This window comes from Nannospalax galili, unplaced genomic scaffold (genome assembly GCF_000622305.1).
Source record: "Nannospalax galili isolate Female #2095 unplaced genomic scaffold, S.galili_v1.0 scaffold218, whole genome shotgun sequence".
Classification (NCBI taxonomy): domain Eukaryota; kingdom Metazoa; phylum Chordata; class Mammalia; order Rodentia; family Spalacidae; genus Nannospalax; species Nannospalax galili.
In genome coordinates, this window is record NW_008343207.1 from 1,552,258 (window position 1) to 1,578,353 (window position 26,096).

General features: G+C 47.5%; 1 protein-coding gene across 3 annotated transcripts; it reads right to left on the reverse strand.

Moving 5' to 3' along the window:
• Positions 1 to 7,569: 7,569 nt before the first annotated feature.
• Positions 7,570 to 25,301, reverse strand: Ddx55 (DEAD-box helicase 55). Of its 3 annotated transcripts, XM_008839286.3 has the most exons (14): positions 24,547 to 25,300; positions 22,775 to 22,825; positions 22,604 to 22,690; positions 21,749 to 21,840; positions 21,611 to 21,673; positions 20,092 to 20,241; positions 18,644 to 18,833; positions 16,673 to 16,755; positions 14,507 to 14,638; positions 12,590 to 12,682; positions 11,144 to 11,258; positions 10,572 to 10,740; positions 8,347 to 8,639; positions 7,570 to 7,932 (listed from the first exon to the last, which is right to left on the reverse strand). In XM_008839286.3, exons 1-14 carry the CDS (start codon positions 25,021 to 25,023, stop codon positions 7,756 to 7,758), a joined length of 2,172 nt encoding a protein of 723 aa, XP_008837508.1. In that variant the 5' UTR covers positions 25,024 to 25,300; the 3' UTR covers positions 7,570 to 7,755. The 3 variants fall into 3 exon arrangements, with proteins under 3 accessions (XP_008837508.1, XP_029422392.1, XP_008837509.1); XM_029566532.1 differs by lacking the exon at positions 22,775 to 22,825 and having other exon boundaries at positions 24,547 to 25,301; XM_008839287.3 differs by lacking the exon at positions 20,092 to 20,241 and having other exon boundaries at positions 24,547 to 25,301.
• Between the last annotated feature and the right edge of the window lie 795 nt (positions 25,302 to 26,096).

Sequence of the window (26,096 nt, forward strand, 5' to 3'; positions counted from 1 at the left end):
AACGAGAGCCGTAGGCAGTTCCACCTCGGGATGACCCCAGGATTATGGACTGTGCCTGTCTTAGGTTGTCCTAGCCGGGCATGAACCTTACCCATCATTGGAGCATGGGTGTACACATCCATGTCCTGGCTTAGGCTGATTCAGCCCGACAGGAGCTTACCTGTCATTGACTACCAGCCCTCCAAGGAGTATCGTCCCGGAGGATCAGTCAAGGTGGAGAATTATCTGTAGGATGCCTTGTACATCTATGTGAGCCAAGTCTGTCAGGCTGCATAGGGCGGGTTGAAATCATCTTCGTGTACTGGTCTGAGGGCCTGATATACTGAGTGATTGAATTTTTTTTGACTGCTGGAACGAAGAATAAGGCATTTAAGACAGGAGTAGGTGATGATCTAAGACGGGTCAAACAGTGCTTTTAGATTAGACCTGTTTTTTTCTAAGAACCCTGAATTGATGTCCAGTGTGGGGGCACGGGTATAATTTAGAGCAATAATTTGATTAGTTAGTAATATAGAGTAATTAAGAAACTTTTGATTCCAGTGGCCATGAATATAGTGTGCAAGTTGTAGGCATGCTTTACTAATATTTTGTACGTTATAGGGGGTGAGACAAAGTGACTTAAACGAGGGTCACAGGCTAGCAGAGCCATGCCTTTGGTAATTGCCAGCTCTTAAGAGATCAATCTGTTGTTGTAATACATTAATTGCCTGATGAAGATGCTGATTGATAAGGGACCGAGTGTGAAAGGTAGAGGAGGTTCTGGACACAACCTTGTTGAGTGTCTCCACAGTAGTGGATTGGGTGATAGCCACCGCAGCGGTGGTGGCTGCACCTAATGCAAGGATGATGGCTGAAATGAGAGCAGCAGTGACCCCGAAGTCCCATTTTAAGCAGGGGGTCCTGTGACAAGGCTGTCTGCTCTATAAGGGTGACAGCATGGAAGTGGGTTGCATTGGTGACTGGAACCCAAAGGGCCACAGGTTCACACATAAAGAGAACTATGAGAGCGGGATGGTTCTAGCAGGCCACTAGTACACAGGTGGTGTTGGTATCAGAGCAATTGAGTTGTCTCCAAGGATCAGAGGTAACATTGGCTAGCAGTAAGGCAAACGGGCTGAACGCAAATGGGGGTAGGGGGCCAGGATGTCATGTGATCAGTGGATGTAAGGATTTTGGTTTTGGCACAAGTAGAGGGATAAGTGCCGTTGGAAAGCTGAAGGCCCTGCTGTGCCAGTAATAGTCTCATGTCCATGCAGGTGTGCGGGCCACAGAGGTCCCAGTTACTGAGTATTGACTCGCGGTTGGTATGGGAGATCTTAATGCCGCAGGGATAGGTGGGGCCAGTTGTCTCCAAGATCCTAGGGGGTGATCAGAGGGGGAGTGGCTGAAGGGAGGGATGGCATGGTTGGGCTTAGGGAGGCATCTCTGCCACCGTATGGGGAGTGCGAGGATAAAGGGTGCAAGGGAGCGGGTGTGTGGACAGTTGGGGGGGGTGGGTATAGAATAGCAGGGCAAAACGGGGGCGGAGGGTGGCGGCCTCCTCTGCACCCCTGCCATGATTGCCCCCAGTGCAGCGAGGACTGAAGCTACATCGGTGTTGTTGAAGGTAGGGGAAACACCCTTGAGTTTAAGCACGTAACCCGAGGAGGCATTGCCAGTATAATCTTGGATGGTCAGGTTGAACAGCCCAATGCATGAGGATGCATTGTTAGTAGTGAAGCATAGAGTTATTTAGGGGCCAGGAGCCATTGAGTGATTCCCAGGAAGTAACTGGGTCCATGGTGGGGAGGCCAAGCGTAGAATTAGTTGAATAGAGGGTGGGGTAGGCTGGGGAATGAAGCTATAAGGGCAAGAATATAGGCAGGGAGGCCACCAAGGCCCAGAGATCATGGGCCATGGCAGGGGCAGGGAAAAGCAAACCAATTATCCAGATAGCGGCGAGGTCTCTGGGTCCTGGGGGTCCTGTTGGTCGGTTGCTGGCCTCACATCTCTTACTGGAACCCATACTGACTTTGTTTCTGTCTGAGGAAACACAGAAGCATAGCCTCGCCCTCTTGTTAACAAGGGGGCGGGCAATTGCCATTGACATGTTACGGTGTCCTTCCATCTCACTAGTGGCAGGGGTGTAGGCCTAGGTATGGTAGCCCAGTGTTTGTAGGCTGGGCTCAACCCATTTTCATTGAAGGACAGGAAATTAATGTTAAATAGAGCTTTAATTAGAGCCAGGTGTGGGTCCCTTTTAGACTCAGGTAGCAAATTTTTGTAATGTTTCTTTGAGGGTCCTATTGGCCCGCTCCATAATGGCTTCTCCCTGTGGATTATAAGGGATGCCAAGGGAGTGGCTAATTTTCCATGTTGACAGGAATGATTGGAATTGTAGAGAGGTGTAAGATGGCCCATTATCAGTTTTTAGGGTCCATGGCACTCCCATTACCAGCATTGCTGATCTGACCACCTTAATGGCATGAGGCCTTTTCACCGGTTTGAGCAATGGCGAAAAGAAAGGAGTAGATGTCAACAATGACATGGACATGCTTAAGATTGCCAAAGGAGTTATAATGGGTGATGTCCATTTGCCAGAGGGCATTGGGTAGGAGACCACATGGGTTAACTCCATATCGATTGAGGGGGCCTAAGGGAGCAAGGGGTGCACATGTAATGCAAGACCTGCTCAGATGTTTGCATTGAGAGATGGGTAGGTCAGGTAGAAGGTGGTGCAGACTGCGAGGAGAAAGGTGAAATTGTTGGTGTAAGGCTCTGGCTTGTTCTAGTAGGGGAATCTCTATGGACATAATTTTATCTACTTTGTCATTTCCCTTTGCCAAGATCCCAGGGAGCTTGGTGATCTTATGTGGGAGATGTGCTAGGGCCATTGTCTGTTATCTAATATGATCTGGAGAGCTCTCATGGTTCTAGTGATGGGATCCTTGTGGCCTTTTACCCAAGCAAAGGGAAGACATCTGAGGGCCTGAACCGTATACTGGCTGTCAGAGAATATATTGAGCGGCTCAGTCTGGCAGACTTGGAAGATTTTTAACAAGGCCAGGAGCTCCCCCAACTGGACAGAGCCGGGATTGGCTTGGACATAATAGGTATCATCCTTTCCCATGCGCTGAATGACAATGCCATAACGGGACTTATTGGCATCCGAGAAGGCTAGTGTGGCTAAAGGTAGGGGGTTTTTGCAGGGGTAAGCTTGTGGCTGAGTGGTGATTTCCAAACAGGCCAGGCTGGCCAGTCGCTTATCTGGGGGTGTGTGGTTATCAACTCCCCCATGAACCCGGACATCATTAGTTGGAAAGCCAGAGAGTCTGCCCATAATGTTTGGGAATGCTTAAGAGGAAAGGGCAGTATAATTTTGACAGGTTCCTTTCTGAATATGTGTCTGGCTGTTTGTCAGGCCTTAATTGCCAACTTGAAGGCAATATCATACTTAGAGCTAAGCCTAGTTAGGTCCAAGGTAGCCAGGTGGATCCACACCAGGGGGTCTGGCTGCCATAGTGCCCCCAGGACACCATTTTTAGTCCAGAGGATCAAGGCCAGTAATGGTTCTGCTGAGTCATGATGTCGGAGTGACGCAGACCAGAGTATATGATCTATCTTATTAAGAAGATCCTTAGCTGGCTGGGTGAGAGGGATCATAAGATGGAAGGATTAAGTGGTTTAATTACTGCATCTATGTGGTAGCCAAGGAATGTGAAAGGTTGGATGTATTGTAACTTGTCTCATGCAATGTGGAGGCCTAGATATTCTAGATCAGCAAGCAGACTGGGTATTGCAGCCTGTAGAGTATTGTGAGATTTGTGTGCAAGCAGTATGTCGTCCATATAGTGGATGACAATTAGGTCCTTGGGGATGTTGGTTAAGGCCTTATTAACATATAATTGACAGATTGTGGGGCTATTTTTCATACCCTGTGGTAATAACTTCCATTGGTATCTCTTGACTGTTCTTTGAAAGTTGGGCTCCCATATTGTGAAGGCAAAGTGAGGTGTATCTTGTTTCTGCGAGGGGGATTTGGAAAAAACAATCCTGGATATCAAGTACTATGATATGAGGGGATGGGGGCTGGCTGTAGGGTGTGGTACGACCACTTGTAGCGAGCCCATTTTTTTCCATCAGGGCATTAACTACTCTAAGATCTTGGAGAAGTATTTCCCCGATTTCTTCTTAATAACAAATATTGGGGTATTATGTTTACTGAGAGAGGGCTCGATGTGGCCAAGCCTCAATTGTTCAGCTACCAAATTTTTGAGGGCAGATAATTTAGGTTCTATTATAAGCCACTGGTCCACCCAAATGGTGTCATTAGAGAGGCAGGTAATGGGGATCAGCTCGGGTGCCAAGATTGGAGTTGATCCCGGGCGGGCAGTGGCCATTAGGATTGGGGGTGTTGGGGAAGGTGTTGTCCTCTCCCTGATAGTCCCAAGTTATCGTGGAGCATGATATCATCTTAAAAGGCATGGTCATCTGTGGTAAGGACCACACCCATGTCCTTTAGGATGTCTCAGCCCCATAAGTTACGGGGAACATCTGCTACTATGGGGGTAACTGTGCCCTGTTTTCCATCCAAGTCCTTCCAATATACTGGACGTGTGACCAGCTTGGTATCTTGTTTGCCACCGACTCCTTTTATTGGTGGGCCTGGCCGGTATTTCCATTGAGGGAATTTAAGGGATTCGGTTTCTGATATAATGGTGACATCAGCCCCTGTGTCTACCAGGCGCTTTATGGCAGTCCCATCTAGGAACAGGGTCATTAGTGGAGAGTGATTGAGGATCAGGAGGGTCCATAATATCTGTCTCGTTTCCCCTCTTGTGGGCGGGGCTGAGGGGCGCCCCAGGTGAAGTTTAAATGAGCCAAGTCCGGTTGAGGTTGTGATCTACAGTCCTTAACCCAGAGGAACCCCTTTTTTGCACTTGGGGCAGCGAGTCTTGGGGTGGGCTGTATCTTTTGGGCAGTGGCTACAAAAGTGCCCAAGCCCCCCACAGTTCCAGCAGCCTTCCTGTGCCAAAGTGGGCGGGTTTTCCTTGCATCAAAGGAGTCTCCAAGGAAGCGGTCAAAGCGTCAATAGGGCCCGCCCTGGGGTCTAAGTCTCTAGTAGTGAGTACCCATTTGTGAATGTTATTGTGGACAGGCGTGATAGCATTATGAGTAGGAGTGTTTAGGCCCTCTCAAGTGGTGGGTCCAGACTCCGCCCTCCGCTCTACTGCCTCAGTGACATGGGTCAGGAAGTCCGTGAAGGACTGACTCCCCTGACTGTTGAATCAAATTATGGGAAAAGACTTGTGGGTCACGGAGCAGCAACACTTAAGGGCCTTAAAGGCCAAATCAGAAACTTGTTGGAAATAGGTATGGAGGCCAATAGTAGACTGGGAGATGGAGGTCAGAAATTGTCCGCATCCTGTGAGCATGTCCAACGTAATGTTGAGGCCATATTGGAGATTTAGATATGCCTGGTTCTCAGCCTGATCGTCATAGGCTGCATGCCAGTTTAGAAAGACTGAGGGTTCTAAGACTGCCTTTAGTAAGTTATACTAGTCATAGTGGGTTTGTAAATATAAGGACCACTGGCGAAGAACCTGCTCGAAATATGGGGAGTTGGCCCCGATTGCTCAGCTGCCTTATGGATAAGAGAGAGGTCAGCAAGTGGGGTGAACAGCCATGGACGCTGCGCCACATTGGGGACGACATTAACCGGGAATGCGGACAAAGGCTGGTGAGGGTTCAAGGAGGGCGGCCTAGGAAGGAGGGGCACAGTAGCAGCAGAAGGGGTGGGATGGTTATTGGCGGGGGGAGTAACTCCTTCCACGGGTAACAGGGCGGGGGAATTTCTGGTCATGGTAACTCTAGGAGAGTATCCTGAGATAATAGGCAAAGGAGCTCCTTCCTTATTGGAAGTGGGCGCAGAGGCAGTGTCCATCCACCTCCAGGTCCGGGAGGTCCAGGGTCGAGGTAACAGCCAGATCTACACTAGATTGCTCCTGGCAGTGCTTGTTGTGGGCCATGATGACTTCCTCAGGAGAGGAAGATTTAAGGCTAGCAATGATGGCTAGGAGGGTTGGTATGAACAATGCCGGGGGGGGGGGGGTGATCCCTGACCCAACCTCCCTTTTTTGGGCCAGGAAGAGGACCTGCATCCACGTGTTAGGGTCCCACATGTTTTCAGGGGAGACCCATGGAGCTAGATTAGTGGCTTCATCCCAAAAGTGTTCGATATATTTTGGTTTCACTTTCAACCCTCTGGTTTTAAGGAGCACCTTGAGTGCTGCCATTTGTGGTTCCCTGCATTGTGGTGGTAAATTGCCCACTGTGGGAGGGTCTCTCAAAGGGGAATTTGCCATAAAAGTAGAAGATAAGGGTGACTACCAAGAGTGCACAGAGGAAGCAAAGAAGCACCATGAGCTACTTGGATGTAAACCACCCCAACATGTAAGGGTGTATCAGATCCAAATGTCTTGTGCTTAGTGAGGGACTTCTGAAGGCCGTGACCCCTTCAGCCATATGCTCACACAGTGTCTCTGGGACAGGCAACAGGGTGACCCGAAGCCTGGGCTCTGAGTTCGGGGTGGATCAGCCCTTATGTGAACTCACTGGGATGAGCCAAGAGGGGAGAGGTGCCGACATGGGCTTCGGGACCACATGGCGGAGTGTGCCTCTCTGATTTAACAAACTAGTCTAACAATAAAAATGACAGACAGGGTGGAGGGGACAGAGGAGGGGGTTACTTGCTCACCCTCAAGCAGCCCAAGAAACAGACAAATCCAGGGGCCTACTTACTGAACAAACCAAGGTCCTGGGTGTCGGCAACACCATGGGCAGGGGTCCCTGTTTGGGCACCAGGCATTGCAGGTCCTCCTCGAGTCAGCTGTGAAGACCCTGACCTGGATTGGGTCCCCTGCCAATTGGGGGGTGGGGGCAAGAGGTGCAGAGAACACACAGACACCGGGAGACAGGTAGAAGCAAGCACTAGGCAAGGTGCTACAGGCTCGTTTAATGCAGGAGGGGGGCAGGCCTTATATTTCCCTTTCTCCCAAGTCCCTTGCCTTATAAGTCCCAAGGCCTTATATTTCCTCCCCCAAGTCCCTTTAGTCAGTGTATTGTTTTCTGGCTGGTCCATGCTATGCAATGTTTGCATCAGCAGTCACTAGGCTCACGGGCAGGGTACAGAAGCACGGGCTCCTTTTGGCGGGCTATTTACAGGCCAGGAAGTGAAGTGAACTCTCATTGAATCCCAGCTCTCTGGGTCCGTGCCATCTTTGGAGGCCTCCTGCTACATACACATACACACACACACACACACAGGCACACCTTTAATCTCAACACTCTGGAGGCAGAGGCAGGCAGACCTCTGTGAGTTCAAGGCCAGCCTGGTCTACATAGTGAGTTCCAGGCCAGCTGGGGCTTCAGGAGACCCTGTCTCAAAAAGATAAAATTTTAAAAAGGAAGGAAAAAATAAACCCTTGTACACTAGCAACTCTACCCTGCAGGTGTTCTGGGAGGAGCAGCAAAGGACGCCTGGGGAAGCAGGATGCCCAGAAATAATTTGAAATTTTACAATGCCTAAAATCAAGCATACTTCAATGTGTATATGAGTAAACAGCACTAGTAGGTTTGTGGTATTCACAAGTATGGCAGTCCTTCATTTTTCCCCAGTCTGAACAGACAGCTTTTTGGAACAGTCTTCTGAGGTGTCTCTTGAAATTCTGCCCTCCAGTGGGAGAAGCCCTGACTGTGGGGCCTTAGGCTCTGGGGTCAGCAGTCATCTTCCAAGTCTGAGATCCCCAAGTGTGTCAGTTTCACTGTCCTTTTGCCACTTGTCAACAACCCCTTCTCAAATTCTTCTTCTGTGATTTTGCCTTTTTTAAACTTTTTCAAGAGTCTTGTGTCATTAAGTAGTTCTTCCATGTCCTCATCTTCAATGTCAGAACCCTGGGTACAGAACAAGCCAACAAACAAGTGTCACCACAGTGCTCTAGAGAAGCCAGCAAAACTCATTAAGGACCTACATTCAGTTCCCCACCATGGCTCCCCCAAATTGGTGATCGGGCATTGGACAAGGGTTCTACATAGCACAGGCTAGCCCTGAACCTGATCCTCAGTCTCCTAAGTACTGAAAATGTAGGCACAGGCCACCAAGCTGTTCTGAATGCTCTTAAAAGATTGTTTATGCCAGGCATGGTGGTATATACCTGTATTCCCAACACTCAGGAGGCAGAGGCAGGTGGATCTCAGTTCTAGGCCAACCAAGGCCTAGATCTTGTCTAAAAATAAAAAGTCTTTATAGTAAAATCTATTCAGAATTCCAAGTTGGAATTTAAGGAATAAGAAAACTGTATGCTTTACCTCATCTCTTTTCCTTTTCTCATTCATCTTTTTCCTCCTTTCCTTTTTGGCCTTCTGTTTTGACCAGGCTTTATTTTTGATAAATTTTCTTCTCCCTTCGTTTTCTGTTTTCTCCTTTCTTTTTTGCTCCAGAAGTTTCTGCCTGTGCTTTTCTCTAATTTTATCTTTAAACGGGATTGTGTCTGTATCGATGTCCACAGGCACAAATTCTGGAAACTGCTTGCCCCTCAGTTCTGGCATCCTGGGCATCTTCAGCAAGGCAAAACCTCTCGCAAGACTAGCAAAGTCAAGATCTGATGAAACCAAGAACTCAAAATTAGCACAAAGGTTGACCAGGGGGCAAGAGAGAGGGGGTGTTCATTAATCTTTTCTAATCAGATAACAAATTCACTTTAATTAGAATTTTTTACACTGTCATAGATTCGGTTAATTTGACACACCTGGGCGGGGGGACCTTCAGTTGAGGAATTTCCTCCATCAGACTGGCCTGTGGATGTATCTGTGTGTGGGGAATTTTCTTGATTGCTAATTGATGTAAGAAGGCCAAACCCACTGTGGATGGTACTGTGAATGTGAACTGGAAGCAGTGGTTTCTGCTTCAAGCTCTTGCCTTCAGTTCCTGTCCCAACTTCCCTCAATAATGGGCTATGAGGACTGAACCCAGGGTTTTGTGCTTGCTAGGCAAGTGCTCTACCACTGAGCTAAATCCCCAAGTCCTGCTTTTTTTTTTTTTTTTTTTTCAGCTGACCTGGAACTTGCTATGTAAACCAGGTTGGCCTCGAACTCACAGAGATCTGCCTGCCTCTGCTTCCCAAGTGCTGGGACTAAAGGCGTGTGCCATCACACCCAGCAAGCTTTTGCTTTTGACCATGGGTTTTACCACAATAACAGGAGAGCAACCTAGGATAGGACAGACTTATTTTTGTGTGTGTGTGAATGCCATGATGTCATATGTGGAGATGTCTACAGAGGCCAGAAGGCATCAGATCCCCTGAAGCTGGAGTTAAAGGCAGTTGTAAGCTGCTACCCAACAAGGGTGCTAGAAACTGAACTCAGACCAGGTCCTATGCAAGAGTAACAAGTGCTCTTAACTGCTAAGCCATCTCCAGCTCCATAAGTAGAATTTTGGTTGGTTAGAGGCCCAGCTGGCCTAAAACTCGATATATAGACCAGGCTGGCCTTGAACTCACAGAGATCCACCTGCCTCTGCCTCCCGAGTACTGGGATTAAAGGCATGTGCTACCACGCCTAGCTTATTAATGAAAAATTTTTAACATATGTGTATGAGTGTTCTGCCTGCATGTATGTAAGTGTACCCATGTCATATAATGCTCACAGAGATCAGAGGAGAGTGTCAGATCCCCAGGAACTGGAGTTACAGACAGCTGTCAGCTGCCATGTAGGTGCTGGGAACGAAACCCAGGTAGGTCCTCTGAGCAGCCAGTGTTCTTAACAGCTGAGCCATCTTGCCAGCCCCCAAGACTTTTTTTTTTTTTGAGCTAGGGTCTTCCTGTAGCCCCAGCTGGCCTAGAACCCACTATGTAGACCAAGCCGACCTCAAGAGATCCACCTGCCTCTGCCTCCCAGATGCTGGGATTAAAGGCCTGTGCCACTACACCTGGCATAAGAATATTTTTTTTTAATGACATTTTTTTCAAGGTAAAAAACAGGCAATGAGTGGGCAATTTATTCTGTCTTTTTAAATTTTTAAAAAAATTTTTTTGGGGGGAGGGTCTTTTTTTTGGAGACAGGGTCTCCCTGTAGCCCCAGCTGTTCTGGAACTCACTATGTAGACCAGGCTGACCTTTAACTCAGAGATTCGCCTGCCTCTGCCTCCCGAGTGCTGGGATTAAAGTCATGCGCCAACATACCCAGCAATATTTATTATTTTTATTTTATGTGTATGAGTGTATTGCCTGCATGTAGGTAGATGCACCTGTGTCATGCAATGCCCATGGAGGTCAGTAGAGGGCATCAGATCGCCTGGAACTGGAGTTACAGATGGTTAGCCCCCACGAACCCAGGTCCTTTGCAAGAGCAGCCAGTGCTCTTCACCACTGAGCCATATCTCCAGTCCCTATTCTGTCTTTTTACCTCAAAACTTTTTAAACATTTAGAAACTCTTAACCCTAACACATGCCATACATTTTAGTAAGTCGAAACAACTTCACCCTGAGACCCTCAGAAAATTAAAATGAAACACAGAAGGCAAGATGTCAGCTTACCCTTTAGCCTGAAAATGAGGTTGCATTCATGCTTTGCATAAGCCTGGACATAGGACACAAAAGCTTTCATGCCCTTCTCAAACATGGCTCTGTCAGCCAGGGCCATGGTCCTGAGCTTCAGCAGGAGGTCGGCTGTGTTTCTCTGGAGGGTCATCTCCTGCAGGGGGCACTACACAAAGACCACAGTCTCACCTTCTAGTTTCCCCATTCCCAATGCCCATCACAGCCAATGCCAATAAACGAAGACAGCACAGTGCACGCTAACCTGAGAGCCTAGTGCCCAAACCCAAAGTATTTTGATTCTTCTTTTTTTTTTTTTAAGTTTGAAAATGACATTTTACCTAATGATCTGGGAAGCTCATAGGTCAACAATAAGCACATATTCCCAAGCCACAATCAAGCAGTGGCAGAAGCAGTGGTGCTCACCTCATTGCGGCCAGTGTCTCCACAGCCATGCTGACACCTCTGCCCAACCCAGGGGAGTCTGCAGCCCCTCCTCTAAGTTTCTGACCATGTGCTAAAGAACTTTCCCAGCTACTTATCACTGCCTGTTCAGAGAAGAAGGAGCTTACTTTCTGGTTAATCGCCAGGAAATTGATGTAGGACTCTTCCATGGGCAGTAGGAACACCAGAGCGCTGCCGCCGTGGCCAATGCGGGCAGTGCGGCCACAGCGATGCACAAAGGCACTAGAGGAAACAGAGTGGGAGCCAGAGCTCAGGGTGATGGTGAGCAAAGCCCAAGCTCCTGATGCATGAAGGCGCTGGGGACATGGTGGGGAGCAAGAGCCCAGACTCCAGTTGTATGGCTGTTGCAGCTATGATGCTGCAAGGAGCCACCAAGCCCCACAGCTCAGGGCCAACTTGGCCACCAACCAGTGAGAATATGCAAGGGGCAGTGAACAGACACTACAGACAGGACTGAGACCCAGTCCATGACTCCAAAAAAACCTAAGGGAAGCCAGGCTTTCTCAGATCACACAGGCGGGGTGCAGGGGAAAACAGAAGCAATAAAAAATAAGAAAAAGGAGCTAGAATGACAGGAGTGACGTCACTTGTGGTTTGTGTTCAACACTATTTTACACTGAGATGTGTACATTTGCTTCACAGAAAACTGCAACATTCTTATAGTGGTTTGTTGCTTTTTTTCATTTCATTCAATGTTCTATAATTTGCACTTCTGCAAAAACTTTCAGTATTAGAAATTTTTGTTTCTTATTTCCATTTTGAAACAGCATGTCAACTCAGTAGCCCAGGCAAGTGCTGAACTCATGACTATTCTAAACTCAGCCTCCTACTGGGATTACAGGTGTGAACCAATGCAGCCAGCTCTTTGAAAGTAAGGCACCACTACTAACACATCAAAAGCTATTCACATGCTCTGCACTTGAGCCATTCTAAATTACTTACAATTCAAGAATTTGGAAGGTTGTGTTTTGACTCTAATCTCTGTATATACTTCCTCTACTTCCCCTTCCAAAAAAAAAAAAAAACAATCTATTCACTCTTTTGCCTCCTTTTGTTTGCTATGCTATTTAAAATAATGTTTTAGTTGGGTGTGGTGGCGCACTCCTTTAATCCCAGCACTTGGGAGACAGAGGCAGGCAGATCTCTGTGAGTTCAAGGCCAGCCTGGTCTATATATTGAGTTCCAGGACAGCTAGGGCTACAGGGAGACCCTGCCTCAAAAAGACCAAAATAATAATAATAATAATTAATAATAATGTTTTAGGGGTTAGGGATGTACTTCAGTTGACAGAGTGCTTGCCTCGCATACACAAAGCCCTGAATTCAATTCCCAGCACTGCATAAATGAGGATTGGTGATATGTGATACACATCTGTAATCCCAGGACTCAGGAGGTAAAGGCAGGAGGATCAGAAATTCAAGGATATCTTAGGTTAAATAAGACCTGTCTCAAGATAAATAAAATACTGTTTGATATTGCCGTGCATGTTTACCTCCCTCTAGGTTCCTATTTTGCTTAGCTCAATTCTCAAAGGATTATTCTGTCAGACATACCTGGCATTGCTTGGAGGGTCATACTGCAACACCCAGTTTACTTCAGGAATGTCAATTCCCCGGGCCATCACATCTGTGCACACCAGAATCCCACTAGGAAGGAGAAAGCAGCACTGTGAGGAAGGAAGTCAACCTCTCCATAACCTTCAGCACACTGGCCTCAGTGACAGCAGCACAAGGCTCTGGGGTTTCTCATAGAACAAGTACTGTTTTTTTTTGTGTATGTGTGTATGAGTATTAGCCTGCATGTATGTAAGTGTATCATGCAATGCCTAGTAACCATAGAGGCCAGAAGAGGGCATTGAAGCCCCTAGAACTGAAGTTATGGACAGTTGCAAGCTGCCATGAGCATGCTGGGAACTGAACCTAGGTCCTCTGTAAGAGCAAGTGCTCTTAAGCAAGCACTGAGCCATCTCTTCAGCCCCCAAACAAGTACTTTTTGTTATATTTTGATTTTTTTCTCCTTCTTCCTACAACTTATCCAGACTATAAATCTCTAAGGAAAATGGGGAGTGGAGGAGACAGCAAAAAGATTTTTCCCCCTAGTACTAGGGATGGAACCCAGAGCCTCACACAGGCCAAGAAAACCTACCAATAAGCCAAACTCAGCCACTGTTTACTTTTTATTTTATTTTTTTGGTCTTTTTTGAGACAGGATCTCCCTGTAGCTCCAGCTGGCCTTGAACTCACAAAGATCCACCTGCCTCTGCCTCCCGAGTGCTGGGACTAAAGGCATGCGCCACCATGCCTAGGTTAATTTATTATTTTTTATGTGTATGAGTGTATTGCCTGCATATGTGTAAGTGCACCCCTGTCATGCAATACCAGCCGAGGAGGTCAGAAGAGGGCCTTGGATCCCCTATAGTGAAGTTACAAATAGTTGTTAGCCACCCTGTGGATACCAAACCTGGGTCCTTTATAAGAGCAGCCAGTGCTCTTAACTGCTGAGCCATCTCTCCAGCCCCCATCTTTTATTTTGAGGGAAGGTCTCACTAAGTTGCCCTGTCCCTGAATAGCCCAGGCTGGCCTTGAACTTGTAGTCCTGTCTCAGTCTCCTGAGAGAGCTAGAATTATAGGCATGTACCACATACCTGGCTTAATATTTTTAACTTTTTTAAAAAAATTATTTTTATTTTATGTGTATGCGTGTATTGCCTGCATGTAGGTAAGTACACCCATGTCATGCAATGCCCAAGGAGGTCAGAAGAGGTTGTTAGATCCCCTAGGACTAGAGTTACAGACAGTTGTTAACTGCCATGTGGGTGCTGGGATTCAAACCTGGGTCTTCTGCAAGAAAACAACCAGCGTTCTTAACTGCTGAGCCATCGCTCCAGTCCCTTAAGATTTCTTAATGTAGTTCCACTTGAGAGAAATAAAACATACTACAGGATCAACCCTCAGCAGCCACTGTGGAAAACAACATTTTCACTCTGTGACTCAGGGACAAGAGGAGGGTGTGCACTGTGCTCTTGTGGTTGTTTTCATGTAGCCATACAAGGCTTAGAGAAACCAGAAACAGCCATGTTCACTAGGAAAGTCCAAATTAGTGCCAGCTCCCTACAATAGGTTCTGTCACAATGTGGCTATTTACCCAGGAGCAAGCAATTCCTGAAAGCTCCACTGGGCTGGGCCCCAGGAGATGCAGGAATGAACATACGTGACGTTCTTGTCCTTATAGGGCCTATAATAGAGCAGGGAAGTCCAGTAACCCAGCAAGTGTTCCCAGTACAGTGTACAGGGGCTGGGGCACAAATGAGGTTCTGAGCATCTCTATAAAGATGTAGTAACTTTAGTACGAGAAGAAAGAGGCTGTAGGCAGGCAACTTTTAGGCAGAGGGAGAACAGGTGAGTGTAGGGACTTACAAAAGCAAGGGGTGACTGGAGAGCTGCTGCCACCGATGAAGCCCCCCAACCCACCTCTGCAGCTTACGAAACTCCATGAAGATCTTATTGCGTTTGTACTTCATCTTCCCGTGAATGCACAGGATCTTCACGTTCTTCACTAGGGCCTCCAGGGCCTTGCCATAATACTCCACACAGGCACAGGTGCTATGGAAGACAACAAAAAGTGCTAAGTCCCAAGCCAACTCCATCCGGAGACTGGGGAAGGCTGGAGAGCAGCAGACACATAGCTGGTCAGGAATCCTCCCAGGGAGAGTGAGTGAGACCAGCTAAAAGCAGCTCCAGCCAAGCTCTGCATGGGAGAGTCCCAGGCCATGCTAGGGCAGTCTCAGACAAAATCCCTCAAATGCCAGTCCAAACCCTGAGCATGTATCCTACTGTCTAAAGATGACCCAGTCAAAAGGGTCTCCCTGCCCAACATAGCCATTCAGAACAAACAGTGACCATGTAGATAGAAACAGTCTGAAGATTTCAAAGTATTCTTCCTGTGGAGACCTCCTGCCCAGTTAGCATTATTTTCAAAGGTTCACCAAAATCCACTTCAATAGAGCCTCTCTTCCAGAAATTGTGGACTTTCAGCTGAGTAAGCCAAGGACAAAGGACAATAGGCTGCAACAAGGGTCACCCCAATAAAGGCATCCTGTGGAGACAGCTCATAAACCTCTGCTAAGAAGTTCTTGAGGGCTTTTGCCTTCCCTAGGGACTGGTCATTCAAAATTTCTGTCTTTAAGCTGTTTACAGTAAATGTCTAATAAAAGTTCACTCCAAATTCTTTCCTCTTCTTTTTTTGAGACATGATCTCACTATGTAGCCCAGGCTGTCCTTAGACTATTGATCTTTGTGCTTCAACCTCCTGAGTGCTGGGTTCACAGATATAAGCTACCACACCCAGTTTTCCCCTTTTATCCAGAGAGAACTCCACATCCTTGCACAGCATGAGCAAGTGGCAGACCCAGTACAAAGGCACACACCACCTATACCCACCCAAGCTCCTCCCATGACACCAGGTGCACATTCCATGTCCAGCTTGTGACCACTACCAGATTCTTTGCCGTTTACCACCTTGAACCACAAGGTATACAATAAGGGGGTGTTTTAGATACCATGGGTCACAACCACAAATCTTGAAAGGAATCTGGAGGGCCCTGACATCAACAGAGTAGGTCTCAGCCAACATGTTCAACAAACTAAAGAGTAGGACAGAAAACATGAGCATGCATCCATCCAGCCTAAAAGACAGTTTTGTCAAACCTGTTATATGTGCATGTGCATGAGTATACCCCGTTTTATTTGGTTTTTGTTCTTTTTTTCTTTTGGGGTTTTTGTTTGTTTTGTTCTTTTGGTCTTTGAGACAGTCTCCCTATAGTCCCAGTTGGCCTACAACTCACTATGTTGACCAGGACAGCCTCAATCTCACAGAGATCCACCTGCCTCTGTCTCTCAAGTGCTGGGATTAAAAGTGTGCATCACCATGCACAGCTTTGTTTTATCTTTTGTGACACAATATTACGTTGTCCAGATGGGACTTGAAGTTTCCATCTTTTTGCCTTAGACTCCCAAGTGCTGGGATAACAGGTATGGGCCTCCAGCCCTAGTGGTTGGTTTTATTTCTTCCTGTTAGTTGGTCGATACAGCTAATGCATTTTATTAGATATAAAATCTTTCTGGTGCGGCCAAAAAACAGCACAGATTAACTGGGCAGGAGGGACAGAAAAACCAAGCCAACCCAAAGAAGGCACATGTTCCTGTTTGGCTTGTGGCAACAGGACATAGGCCCCTGTGACTGGGCAAGCCAGTCCCAACACTTCTTCCTTCACCTGCTTTTCCAGAGTACAGTGTCTGAGAAAGGCTTTTGCTTTCCTGACTGAAAGGGATGGACACAGGTAGCATGCCCTTCTGCCCCACTTCTCAGCTTTATCTACCTTCAGTGAAGACATGACAAGGCCATACAGTGGTCATCTGGAAGCTGTGGGATGACATTTAGGAGAAAAGGGCCACACAACTTCAGAAACACCAACTTGACAGTGCTGAGATACTGCAATGGAGGAAGAAGCTGCCCACCTATGGACGTCTTGCCAGCATGACAACAGAATCTGGGATTCCAGTTCTCTCAGATACTGCATCCAAGAACCTTCCCCTGCACATCCTGCTCCCTGCCTGCTGCCTCCAGCCCACAAGTACCTGAAGAAGACCAGGTGCTTTTCCTGCTTGTGATTCTGAAGGAAATGGACCAGCTGATTAAATTTCTCATCTGCTTTACATACCTACAAGAGGGAAAACAAAAACACTTTTAAAAATAAATTAGCTGGGCATGGTGGTATACACCATTAGTCCCAGCAATCTGGAGGCAGAGGCAGGTGGATCTCTGTGAGTTCCAGGCCAGGCTGATTTACATTAGGAGATCCAGGCCAGCTGTGGCTACAGGGTGACCCCTGTCTCAAATAAATAAAATAAAAAATTAATCCTGGGGCTGAAAAGATGGTTCAGCTGTTAAGAGCACTTGCTGGAATTCAATACCCAGCACCCACACGGCAGCTCACAACAATGTGTAATGCCAATTCCAGAGGATCCACACCCACCCTCTCCTGCCTTCCATGAGCACTGTACACATATGGTACAGTTACATACATGCAGGCAAAACACTCATACATGTCCAATTTTTTTTTTAAATTTTTGTTTTTTTGATACAGGGTCTCCTTGTAGCTCCAGCTTTCCTGGAACTCACTATGTAGGCCTGAAACTCACAAAGATCCACCTGCCTCTGCCTCCCAAGTGCTGGGATTAAAGGTGTGTGCCACCATGCCCGGTTAAAAAAATATCTAAACTAATTAATCTCCATAGTTGTTTTCCATTTCAGCCTTTTTTTTTTTTTGAGGCAAAGTCTCATGTAGCCCAGGCTGACCTGAAACTTACTATGTAGGAGACAGTGGCCTTCCTGATCCTCCTCCCTTCACTTCCAGAGTGCTGAGATTATAGGTATGTACCACCACACCCAGCACAACTAAAATTACCTATTTATTACATTTATTTGCTAAGGTGGGAACAGGCACACAGAGGTCAGAGGACAATTGGCAGGTCTCAGCTTTCTCCCTATACTGTGTGGGTTCCAGGGGTAGAAATCAGAATGTCAAGTTTGGTGGAAGCACCTTTATTCACTGAGCCATCTCAATGGCCCACAGCCTTATAGTCTAAATAATCACCAAAAAAAAAAAAAAAAAAAAAAAAAAAAAAAAACCTGAGAAGAAAACTAGAGAAGAAGCTAGTAAGCAGCATTCCTCCATGGTCTCTGTTCCATCTGCTGCCTCCAGGTTCCTGCCCTGACTTCCCTCAGTGATGGACTATCACCTGGGAGTTGTAAGCTGAAATAAACCCTTTCCTCCCCAAGTTGCTTTGGTCATGGTATTTATCACAGCAACAGAGAACCAAACTAGCACAGCCTCATTACTAAACAATAAAATTCCCCAATGCCCATCCCTTCCCTTACAGGGGAACCTTAGGACAATTGAGACCTCTTCCCACAAAGACAACAGGGTTCAGATTCAAGTCAGAAACCCAGGACAGTCAACTGTGGAACAGAGCAAGTACCTAACACCTCTCCTAAGGTCTGCATGACATTCTGTGTTAAACGTGCCCACCTAGCTCTGCCTTCTGAGATGCAGGCCAGTATTGCCAACCTAAAAACCACAGGCTAAACCCAACAGTCCCCAAACATACATAGACAAGTGTGATCAAACATGCTTACTTTGGGATGGAAGCTTCAGAGACACTGTGCTTAAAATACATTTATGCTTGGGCCAGCAAGACAGCTTAACAATTAAAGGTGCTTACTGTCAAACCTGACAACTGAGGTCAATCTCCAGGACCCACATGGTGGAAAGAGAACCGACTTTCCTAAGTTGCCCTCTGACTTCCACAAGCATGATGCATACACACAATAAATAAATAAAAATTTTAAAAATATATTTATGCCTAAATTAACTTAGTCACTCATTCAACAAGTAAGGCCATTTGCCATTCAACCACATATCCTAGTTATGTCCCCAAATGTATTTTAAATGTGCCACAAGGTAATACTTGTAGATTCACTTTCCTGGGGGAGTCTCAAGCATCATTACTGCAAAGCAGTACCAAGCAGCAAGCCACAGCACTCACCATGTAGTAATTCTCCAGGCGGGATGGTGTCTTCTGGGTGCTGCTGGCCGCTACGCCCTTCTCCTTGACTGAGACTCGGACAGGGTTCCGTAGGCCTGCTCGCACCAAGTTCTCCACTTCCTGCGTCTGCGTGGCTGAGAAGAGGCCAGTTCTCCTCTGCTTTGGCAAAAACTCCAGGATAGTGTTTATGCTGAAAATAAAAGTGTCTGCCTATCCCTCACCTGCCAGCACTACCAGCAAGCAGCGCCTCGTAATGCTGCACAGGCACAGAAGAGACCAGAGGAGGGCTGGTGGTTCAGCAGGTAAAGAACCTGAAGTGTTTGCCGCAAAAACCTGAGGACATGCCATAAAAGTAGGACAGAAACAACTCCACAAAGCTGTCCTTTTACCTCCACATTGCAGGGGCAGGAGCACACACACACACACAAATTAGAAAGAAATAGGTATGGAAAGACACTGGTGAAGCTGAGGCAAGAGGACTGCCAAGAATTCAAGGTCAATTTGGGCTACAGAGGAAGACCCTGACACAAAACGAAAGCAAAAGTAAAAAGACCAGTTGAGGGCCAGTAAGTAGTGTGGCAGGTAAAGGCACTCGACCTCCAAGCCTGATAACCTGATGACCTGAGTCTGATCCTCAGAACTCACATGACGGAAGGAGAGAACCAGGTTGTCCCCTGACCTCCACATGCATGCTTTCACACACTCGCAGGCACAGGCACATGCACCCCCTTCACTACTCCCAAGATATATAAATAAATGTAAAAAAAGACCAGATGGCTAGGGATGTAGCTCAGTGATACAACACTTGCCAACATTGCAAGAAGCCCCTGGGCTTGGTCTCTAGCACTGAAAACACTAGCTAACCGAGAAAAAGATTGAAGGAGAAGCCATCAAGACACTTTCAGGTAACACCACTGTGAGGTGAGAGTATGGGTGAGTTTGTTCCTTCTTTGTACTTTCAAGGCTTCTCCAATGTAAACGTGAAAGACAATGTAAGACTAAAATCCATATGAACTATATGGAGAGCTACCTACATATGTGAATAACATCCCCCCCGAAATCTATTAAACTACAACAAAAATTAGAGAAATCATAAAGGAAAACACAATTTCAGAAGATCAAAGACAGAAAAAACTGGAATTAATCAGGCATAGAGTGGCCCATACCTCTAATCTTGGCACTCAGAAGACAAGAGGCAAGAGGATTGGTTCAAACCACAGTGAGACTCTGTCAAAATTTAACACAAATACACTGATTAAGTGAAAGAATGGGATTAAATTGTGTGAGAGAACCTGAAGAGCCAAGCTACCTAGTACTTGAAATGCTAACACTGACAGTCAGAACACTCAGTCTTGAAGTAACACAGGAACCATATTTCACGTGCTACCAGGTCGTGCTACCAGGTGTCACCCACCCACCTACTGTCAGGGAGGTCCGAACTCTGGTACCTTGCCTCAAAGCCCATGTCCAGAAGTCTGTCTGCCTCATCCAGCACCAGGACATCCAGAGTCCTCACACAGCTGGCCAGGTCCAGACCCTCAGCCTTCCTCCGGAACATGTCCTCTAGGCGGCCGGGAGTAGCCACAATGATGTTCCCACTTTGGAAATAAAGTTCCTGTTTACCATGTGCTCTAGAGCTCAGGAAAAAGGATGATAGCTACCAAAATACCAAGTTTCACTCCCCCCACCCCCGTCATCTACATCCCAGTGAGGAGAAAGAGCTGCAGGGTAGAGAGTACAAGGCCTGGGAGGGAGAGGGATTTGGGTCTAGGTCAGGACCCTGGCAGAATGGGCAAGCTTCAGCCCAAAGTCCACACTGACCACACTGGCATGTTGGCACATAGCTACAACATTCCTACTATGTACTGTTTCCTCCATCACTCTGTACAGCAGCTAAGGAATTGTAACATGAAGAAGCCACATGGCCCACATGCTAACAAGAGTTTGTCCACCTAGAGCACCTTGTCAGGGAACTCAACTGAAGGAACGAACTGGGGCTAGGGTAGCTCAGGGTACAGAAGTTACCTAGCATGCATGACTCCCTGGGTTCAAATCCCAGCAACAAGAGAAGGAGAAAGGGGAAAGAGAAGGGGGCAGGGAACTAGCTAGCAGGCTGAAAGTCATATGTGGTCCCTGCACACTAGCTGGCCTTCAAGTTGTTTTTGTACAATGTAGACTACATTTAACAGTTTAAAAAAAAAAAAAAATCAGGCCTGGCGCACACCTTTAATCCCAGCACTAGGGAGGCAGAGGCAGGCAGATCTCTGTGAGTCCAAGGCCAGCTTGGTCTACATAATGAATTCCAGGACAGCTGAGGCTACAGGGAGACCCTGTCTCAAAAAGACCAAAAAAAAAAAAAAAAAAAAAATCAGAAGATGGGGCTGGAGGTACACTTACCTACATGTAGGCAATACATGTATACACATAAAATAAAATAAAAAATCAGAAGACATACACATCTGGATTCCATCCTTTAACATATTCACAAGCTGGGGCCGAAGAGTTGGCTCAAAAGTTAAGAGCATCTGCTGCTCTTGCAGAGGACCTGGGTTCAGTTCTCAGCACCACATGGCAGCTAACAACCATCTGTAACTCCAGTTCCAGATAATATAAAGCCCGTTTTTGGCTTTTGCAGGTATGCATGTGGTATACATACATATATACATACAGGCAAACACTCATATACATAAAATAAATAAAATAAAATGTGCAATCTGGCAATCAGAAACCCACAGTCTGCCCAGGCAATGGCTGGACTAGAGTGCTCGAACACCTGCCATGACCCCCAAGGAAACCTGAGCCTATGAAATGCTCTTAGGGCCAAAGGAACCAGGAGGTGAAACTGGAGAAAGAGCCCTCTGCAGTCACTAGGGAGCACTTCCAGTTAGCCTCAAGTCCCCATGGATCTTCAAGCTCAAGGCCAAAACAGGCACAGGCAGGAGCAGGGGCAGGAACACACAAGCTCACCCCTGCTGCTTGAACCTCTCCACATCTTCTCCAGGGTTCCGGCCACCAATCCACAGAATCTGGCTGAAACAAGAAATGGGCCTTGGAGCAAATCAGGCAAAACAACTTGAGCTTCCAGGGATCCTGAACCCAATTTACCTGAACTGGGGGAAGTGCTTTGTGAAATGTGACAGGACCTCATCGATCTGAATAGCCAGCTCCCGAGTGGGGGTGATGACTATGGCTCCTACCTGTCAGTATAGAAGGAAGCCACTGGGTCAGCAGTGTGTGGGCCCCAGGGCAAAACACACAAGCCCTGCACCCTCCACCTTCAGTTTCTAGACCTTTGCAGCAGCCTCAGGTCCCAGAACGCAACCACATACTTTGAAGGCTTGGGGTGTAGCTCAAAGGAGAACACTTGCTACCACACACAAGGCCCTGGGCTCATCTCCAGCATCAAAAATTTTTTAAAAAAGGAAATAAACTGATGAACGAGGGACATGATTTGCTCTGTGAACCCACAGCCAGCAGCAGCACTGCACTTTGTGCCAAAAGGAAGCTCATCTGATGCATGTTTTCTCTGTACATACCCTGTGGCCAGGAACATTTGACAGCACTTCAGCACTGTGCTTGGGGAGACAGAGACTTAAGCAACGCAAAATAACAAAAAAAGCCACATAAATGTGAAAGGTAACCATAAGGTATAGTACGAGGGCTAAAATGGAAGGCAGTTGTGCCCATAGCCATGAATGACCGAAAAAGCACCCAGTATAGGAGAGTACCCAGCATAGCAAGAGCTCCTAGCATGAGTGCCCAGCATGGTATTAACTCCCAGCACGGAGAGAGTACCCCAGTATCAACTTTGGTTTGTACATTTTAACAAGCAGGAAAAATTAAAAACATAGACTTCTCAAATACTGAGGCTCAGCTGTCTTTTGTTTCTGAAGTTTCTGATCAGCTTCTTCTCAGTCCTGAGCCCTCCTGATTCTCCCACAATCAGGCCAGCTCTCTCACCTGGCTCTTCTTTAACTTTTCCTCCCTTCTCAGAAGAATTTCCAGGAGAGGGATGACAAAAGCCAAGGTTTTGCCACTACCTGTGACCTGAAAAGAGCAAAGATTTTGATTTCCTTTCTGCTCAGCTGAAAGGAGAATGCAGGACAGGTTGTGTATGCATGAGGCACTCACCGCTTCTGCAGTGACATCTTTGTTTTTCATGAACAGAGGAATGGTGGCGGACTAAAAGGAGATTACAAAGGACTGGTTAAAAAACTAACATAACTTCACTGGGCATGGTGGTTCACACCTTTAATCCCAGCACTCGGGAGACAGAGGCAGGCAGATCTCTGTGAGTTTGAGGTCAGCCTGGTCTACATAGCAAGTTCCAGGCCAGCTGGGGCTACAGGAGACCTTGTCTCAAAAAGACCAAAAACAAATAAGTAACATAACTTCATGGCTGAGACTCAAGTCCCAGGAACAACCACAAGAGGATAACCTTAACTAAACAAGTCACCACAAAGGGTTAAATTAAATATGGCAAGTGTCTACACAGATAGCATAGCAGGAGTACTGGATTGGAGTACTGCCTCTCCCATTTTTCCTTCTTAGACCAGGAAGGGCTAAAAGTACCAAATTTTAGTGTCTTCCAGCTGTAACACCACATATGGTTCAGATACACTTCCAGTTTAAACACTCTGCAGGACCTTACAAGAAGCTAGGCTACTGTGTTTTAACAACCAAAGCACCTTCCCAGCCATCATCATCTCAACAAATGGCAGCACCATCCAAGCTAAGAACAAAAATCTCAGGTTCCCTCTAGATCCTTCTTTCATAATTCCATATCCAGGCCCTGAGCAACCCTAACCTTTGACTTTGGTTTGCACTTTTTGCACACTACTCCACAACACCATCTACTCTCACCTTCTGACTGAAGTCCCCGCTTCTCTCCCCCATCAAAGTCCATTCTCCATACAGCATCCAATCCCTTCCCTTCCTACATGGCTTCCAATACATCCTGGCTTCCTACTACATTTATTTTATCTATTTGGGACAAGTTCTTACTGTAGGCCTGGCTGGCCTCGAACTCTAGGTAGACCAGTTTGGCCTCAATCTCAAAGATCTAAGATCTTACAGCACCTTGTGCAATTCAGGCTGGCCTAGAACTCTATGCAGACCAGTTTGGCCTCAATCTCGGAGATCTGAGACCCTACAGCATCTCGTGCAATTCAGCAGCCCCCCTAACCCCGCTCAGTTAGAAAATTCTTTGGTTACTCTGGAAGCTGACTTCGAGACAGCCCCAGAGTATGTGCAATGGCCTTTCTCTCTGTGAGAATCAGCTACCCATAATCACCCCCACAGCCAGCCTCCTTCCCGGGGCCATTCAGGTCTCAGAATAATGCCAACTCCTCAGAGACCTGCTCCTCACTGTCCATCTCATCGGTCTGTTTCCTTTCTAACACTGATCTCGAGCTAAAACTACTTCATTTTTTAACTTCTTTCTCTAACACCTGCTCTAAAAAAATGAGGCTCACTGAGTAAGATATCAAGATTGCGAAATTCCCAAAGCCTAGAAGGGTCAGTCCCCAGTAAATGGTTTTGGTTTTGATTAGGCAGTTTTAATAATGTGGGCCAGGAAGCGTCACTTTCACATACTAGCAACAGATAACTTCCACCTGGCCTTATTTAATCCCCATAACTAGCTGAGGAAGTAGCTGTCATCATTTCGCAGAGGGAAAAGGAAACAGATAAAGGCCTTATCCGGGTTCTCGCAGCTAGAGTGCGGAGGGCAGGACGCACCTAGGCACTGGGACCCCAGGGTCCCGGGAGGCGTTGGATTCGGGGACGGGTCGCCAACCCGCTTGACAACGCAGAGTCCCGGGGTCCTGAGGGCTTGGCCAGCGCGGGCTCCATCCCAGAGGCTCCCGCTGGGCGTCGCCTCCCCGCAGGCCCGGGACGGATACCTGCACCGGCGTCATGTATGGGAAGCCCAGCTCTCGCAGCGCGCCCAGCACTCGAGGGTGCAGCCGCACGGGCAGCGACTCCCAGGCGCCCTCGGTCACATGCTCCATGGTGCTCTCGCCCGCGCCGCCGCCACCCAGAACGCCGCAGTGCGCCGCCAGCAAGCACTTCCGCTTCCGGTAGCTCCGGTGCACGGCAGGGAGCCGCACCCAAGCTGCAACGTTCCGAATAAAGGAGAGGGGCGCCCGCCCTAGGGCTGGCCGGGCGTGGCCTCGGGAGGGAAGGTCTCCGGCCCCAGGCTGGTAACCACTCAGCACTGCGTCTAGGCGGAGGGCGGAGGGACCGCGGGGATGCAAGGATGTGGCCGGGCCTGAGCCGCGAGGATCACCTGCAAAGGAGGGCTGAGCTGGGAGCCACCACCAATGCAGAGACTGGATGTCAGCAACTGGAGGCGAGGCCAGGCCAGGGTACTGGATCATAGTGCCCCAAACCTGCGCTCACCATGGGCGGGCCTGGGCCAGGCGGGTATTAGTGACCTCAGCTTAGTGACCGCTCACTGCCTACGGTCTCCTGCAGTGCTCAGGGCTAGCTCCCTGATGCCCTTCAGACGCCCCAGAAGTCACCTCATCACCAGAACCCCTACCCTGCTTATTTCTCTCCTGCACTGACTTGTTAACATTTAGGTTCATCCATCTACAAAGGCAAACTACATCAATGGGGTCTTGTCTATCCCATCAACTATAAATACACATAGCTGCCAAATTTGTGACATGAATAAACAATATTCATCACATCCTCAGTTTCCATGACTATTTTAAAGTGTTATTTCCGGACAGCTAAGCACCGGGTGCCTGGTGCCTGTCTGCATATTGCTATTTACTATTTCAAAGATTTTTGTCTGGCGGGGGGTGGGGGGGGGTGCGGGATGTTTGTCCACAACTTTTAGCCCTGGAATTCACTACCTAGACTACCAGCCTCTGCTTCCTGAGTGCTGGGATAAAGGCATTCACCACCACCGAAAACTTAAAAGATATTTTGTCTGTCTACCCATGTTTGGGTGATGGTGCCCACAGAGTTCAGAAGAGGCTGTTGGACCCCAGGAAGCCTGGTGAGTGCTGGGACCCAAACTCTACTCTCTGGTAAAGCAGTAAGTGCCGGCTGGGCATGGTGGCGCAGGCCTCTAATCCCAGCACTCGGGAGGCAGAGGCAGGTGGTTTCAAGTTTGAGGCCAGCCTGGTCTACATAGTGAGTTCCAGGCCACTGGGTCTACAGGGAGACCGTCTCAAAAAAAAAAAAAAAAAAGAAAAAGAAAAAAGGTAACAACTGAGCCCACTCCACTCTTCAGCTCCCCAGGCTCCTATGATTTACTACTTTTCTGATCTTGCAAGATTTTCCCCTTGTTTCCAAAATGACTGTACACAAGGTAATGGCAGTATTGAAATAGGTCAGGCCATGCACAGAACTTGATAAATGGTTATTCTTCCCTTACTAGCAACTCAAGAATGTGATGGAGTAATCTCTGCAGGCAGAGCCAGCTCTGCTTCTACCTTTC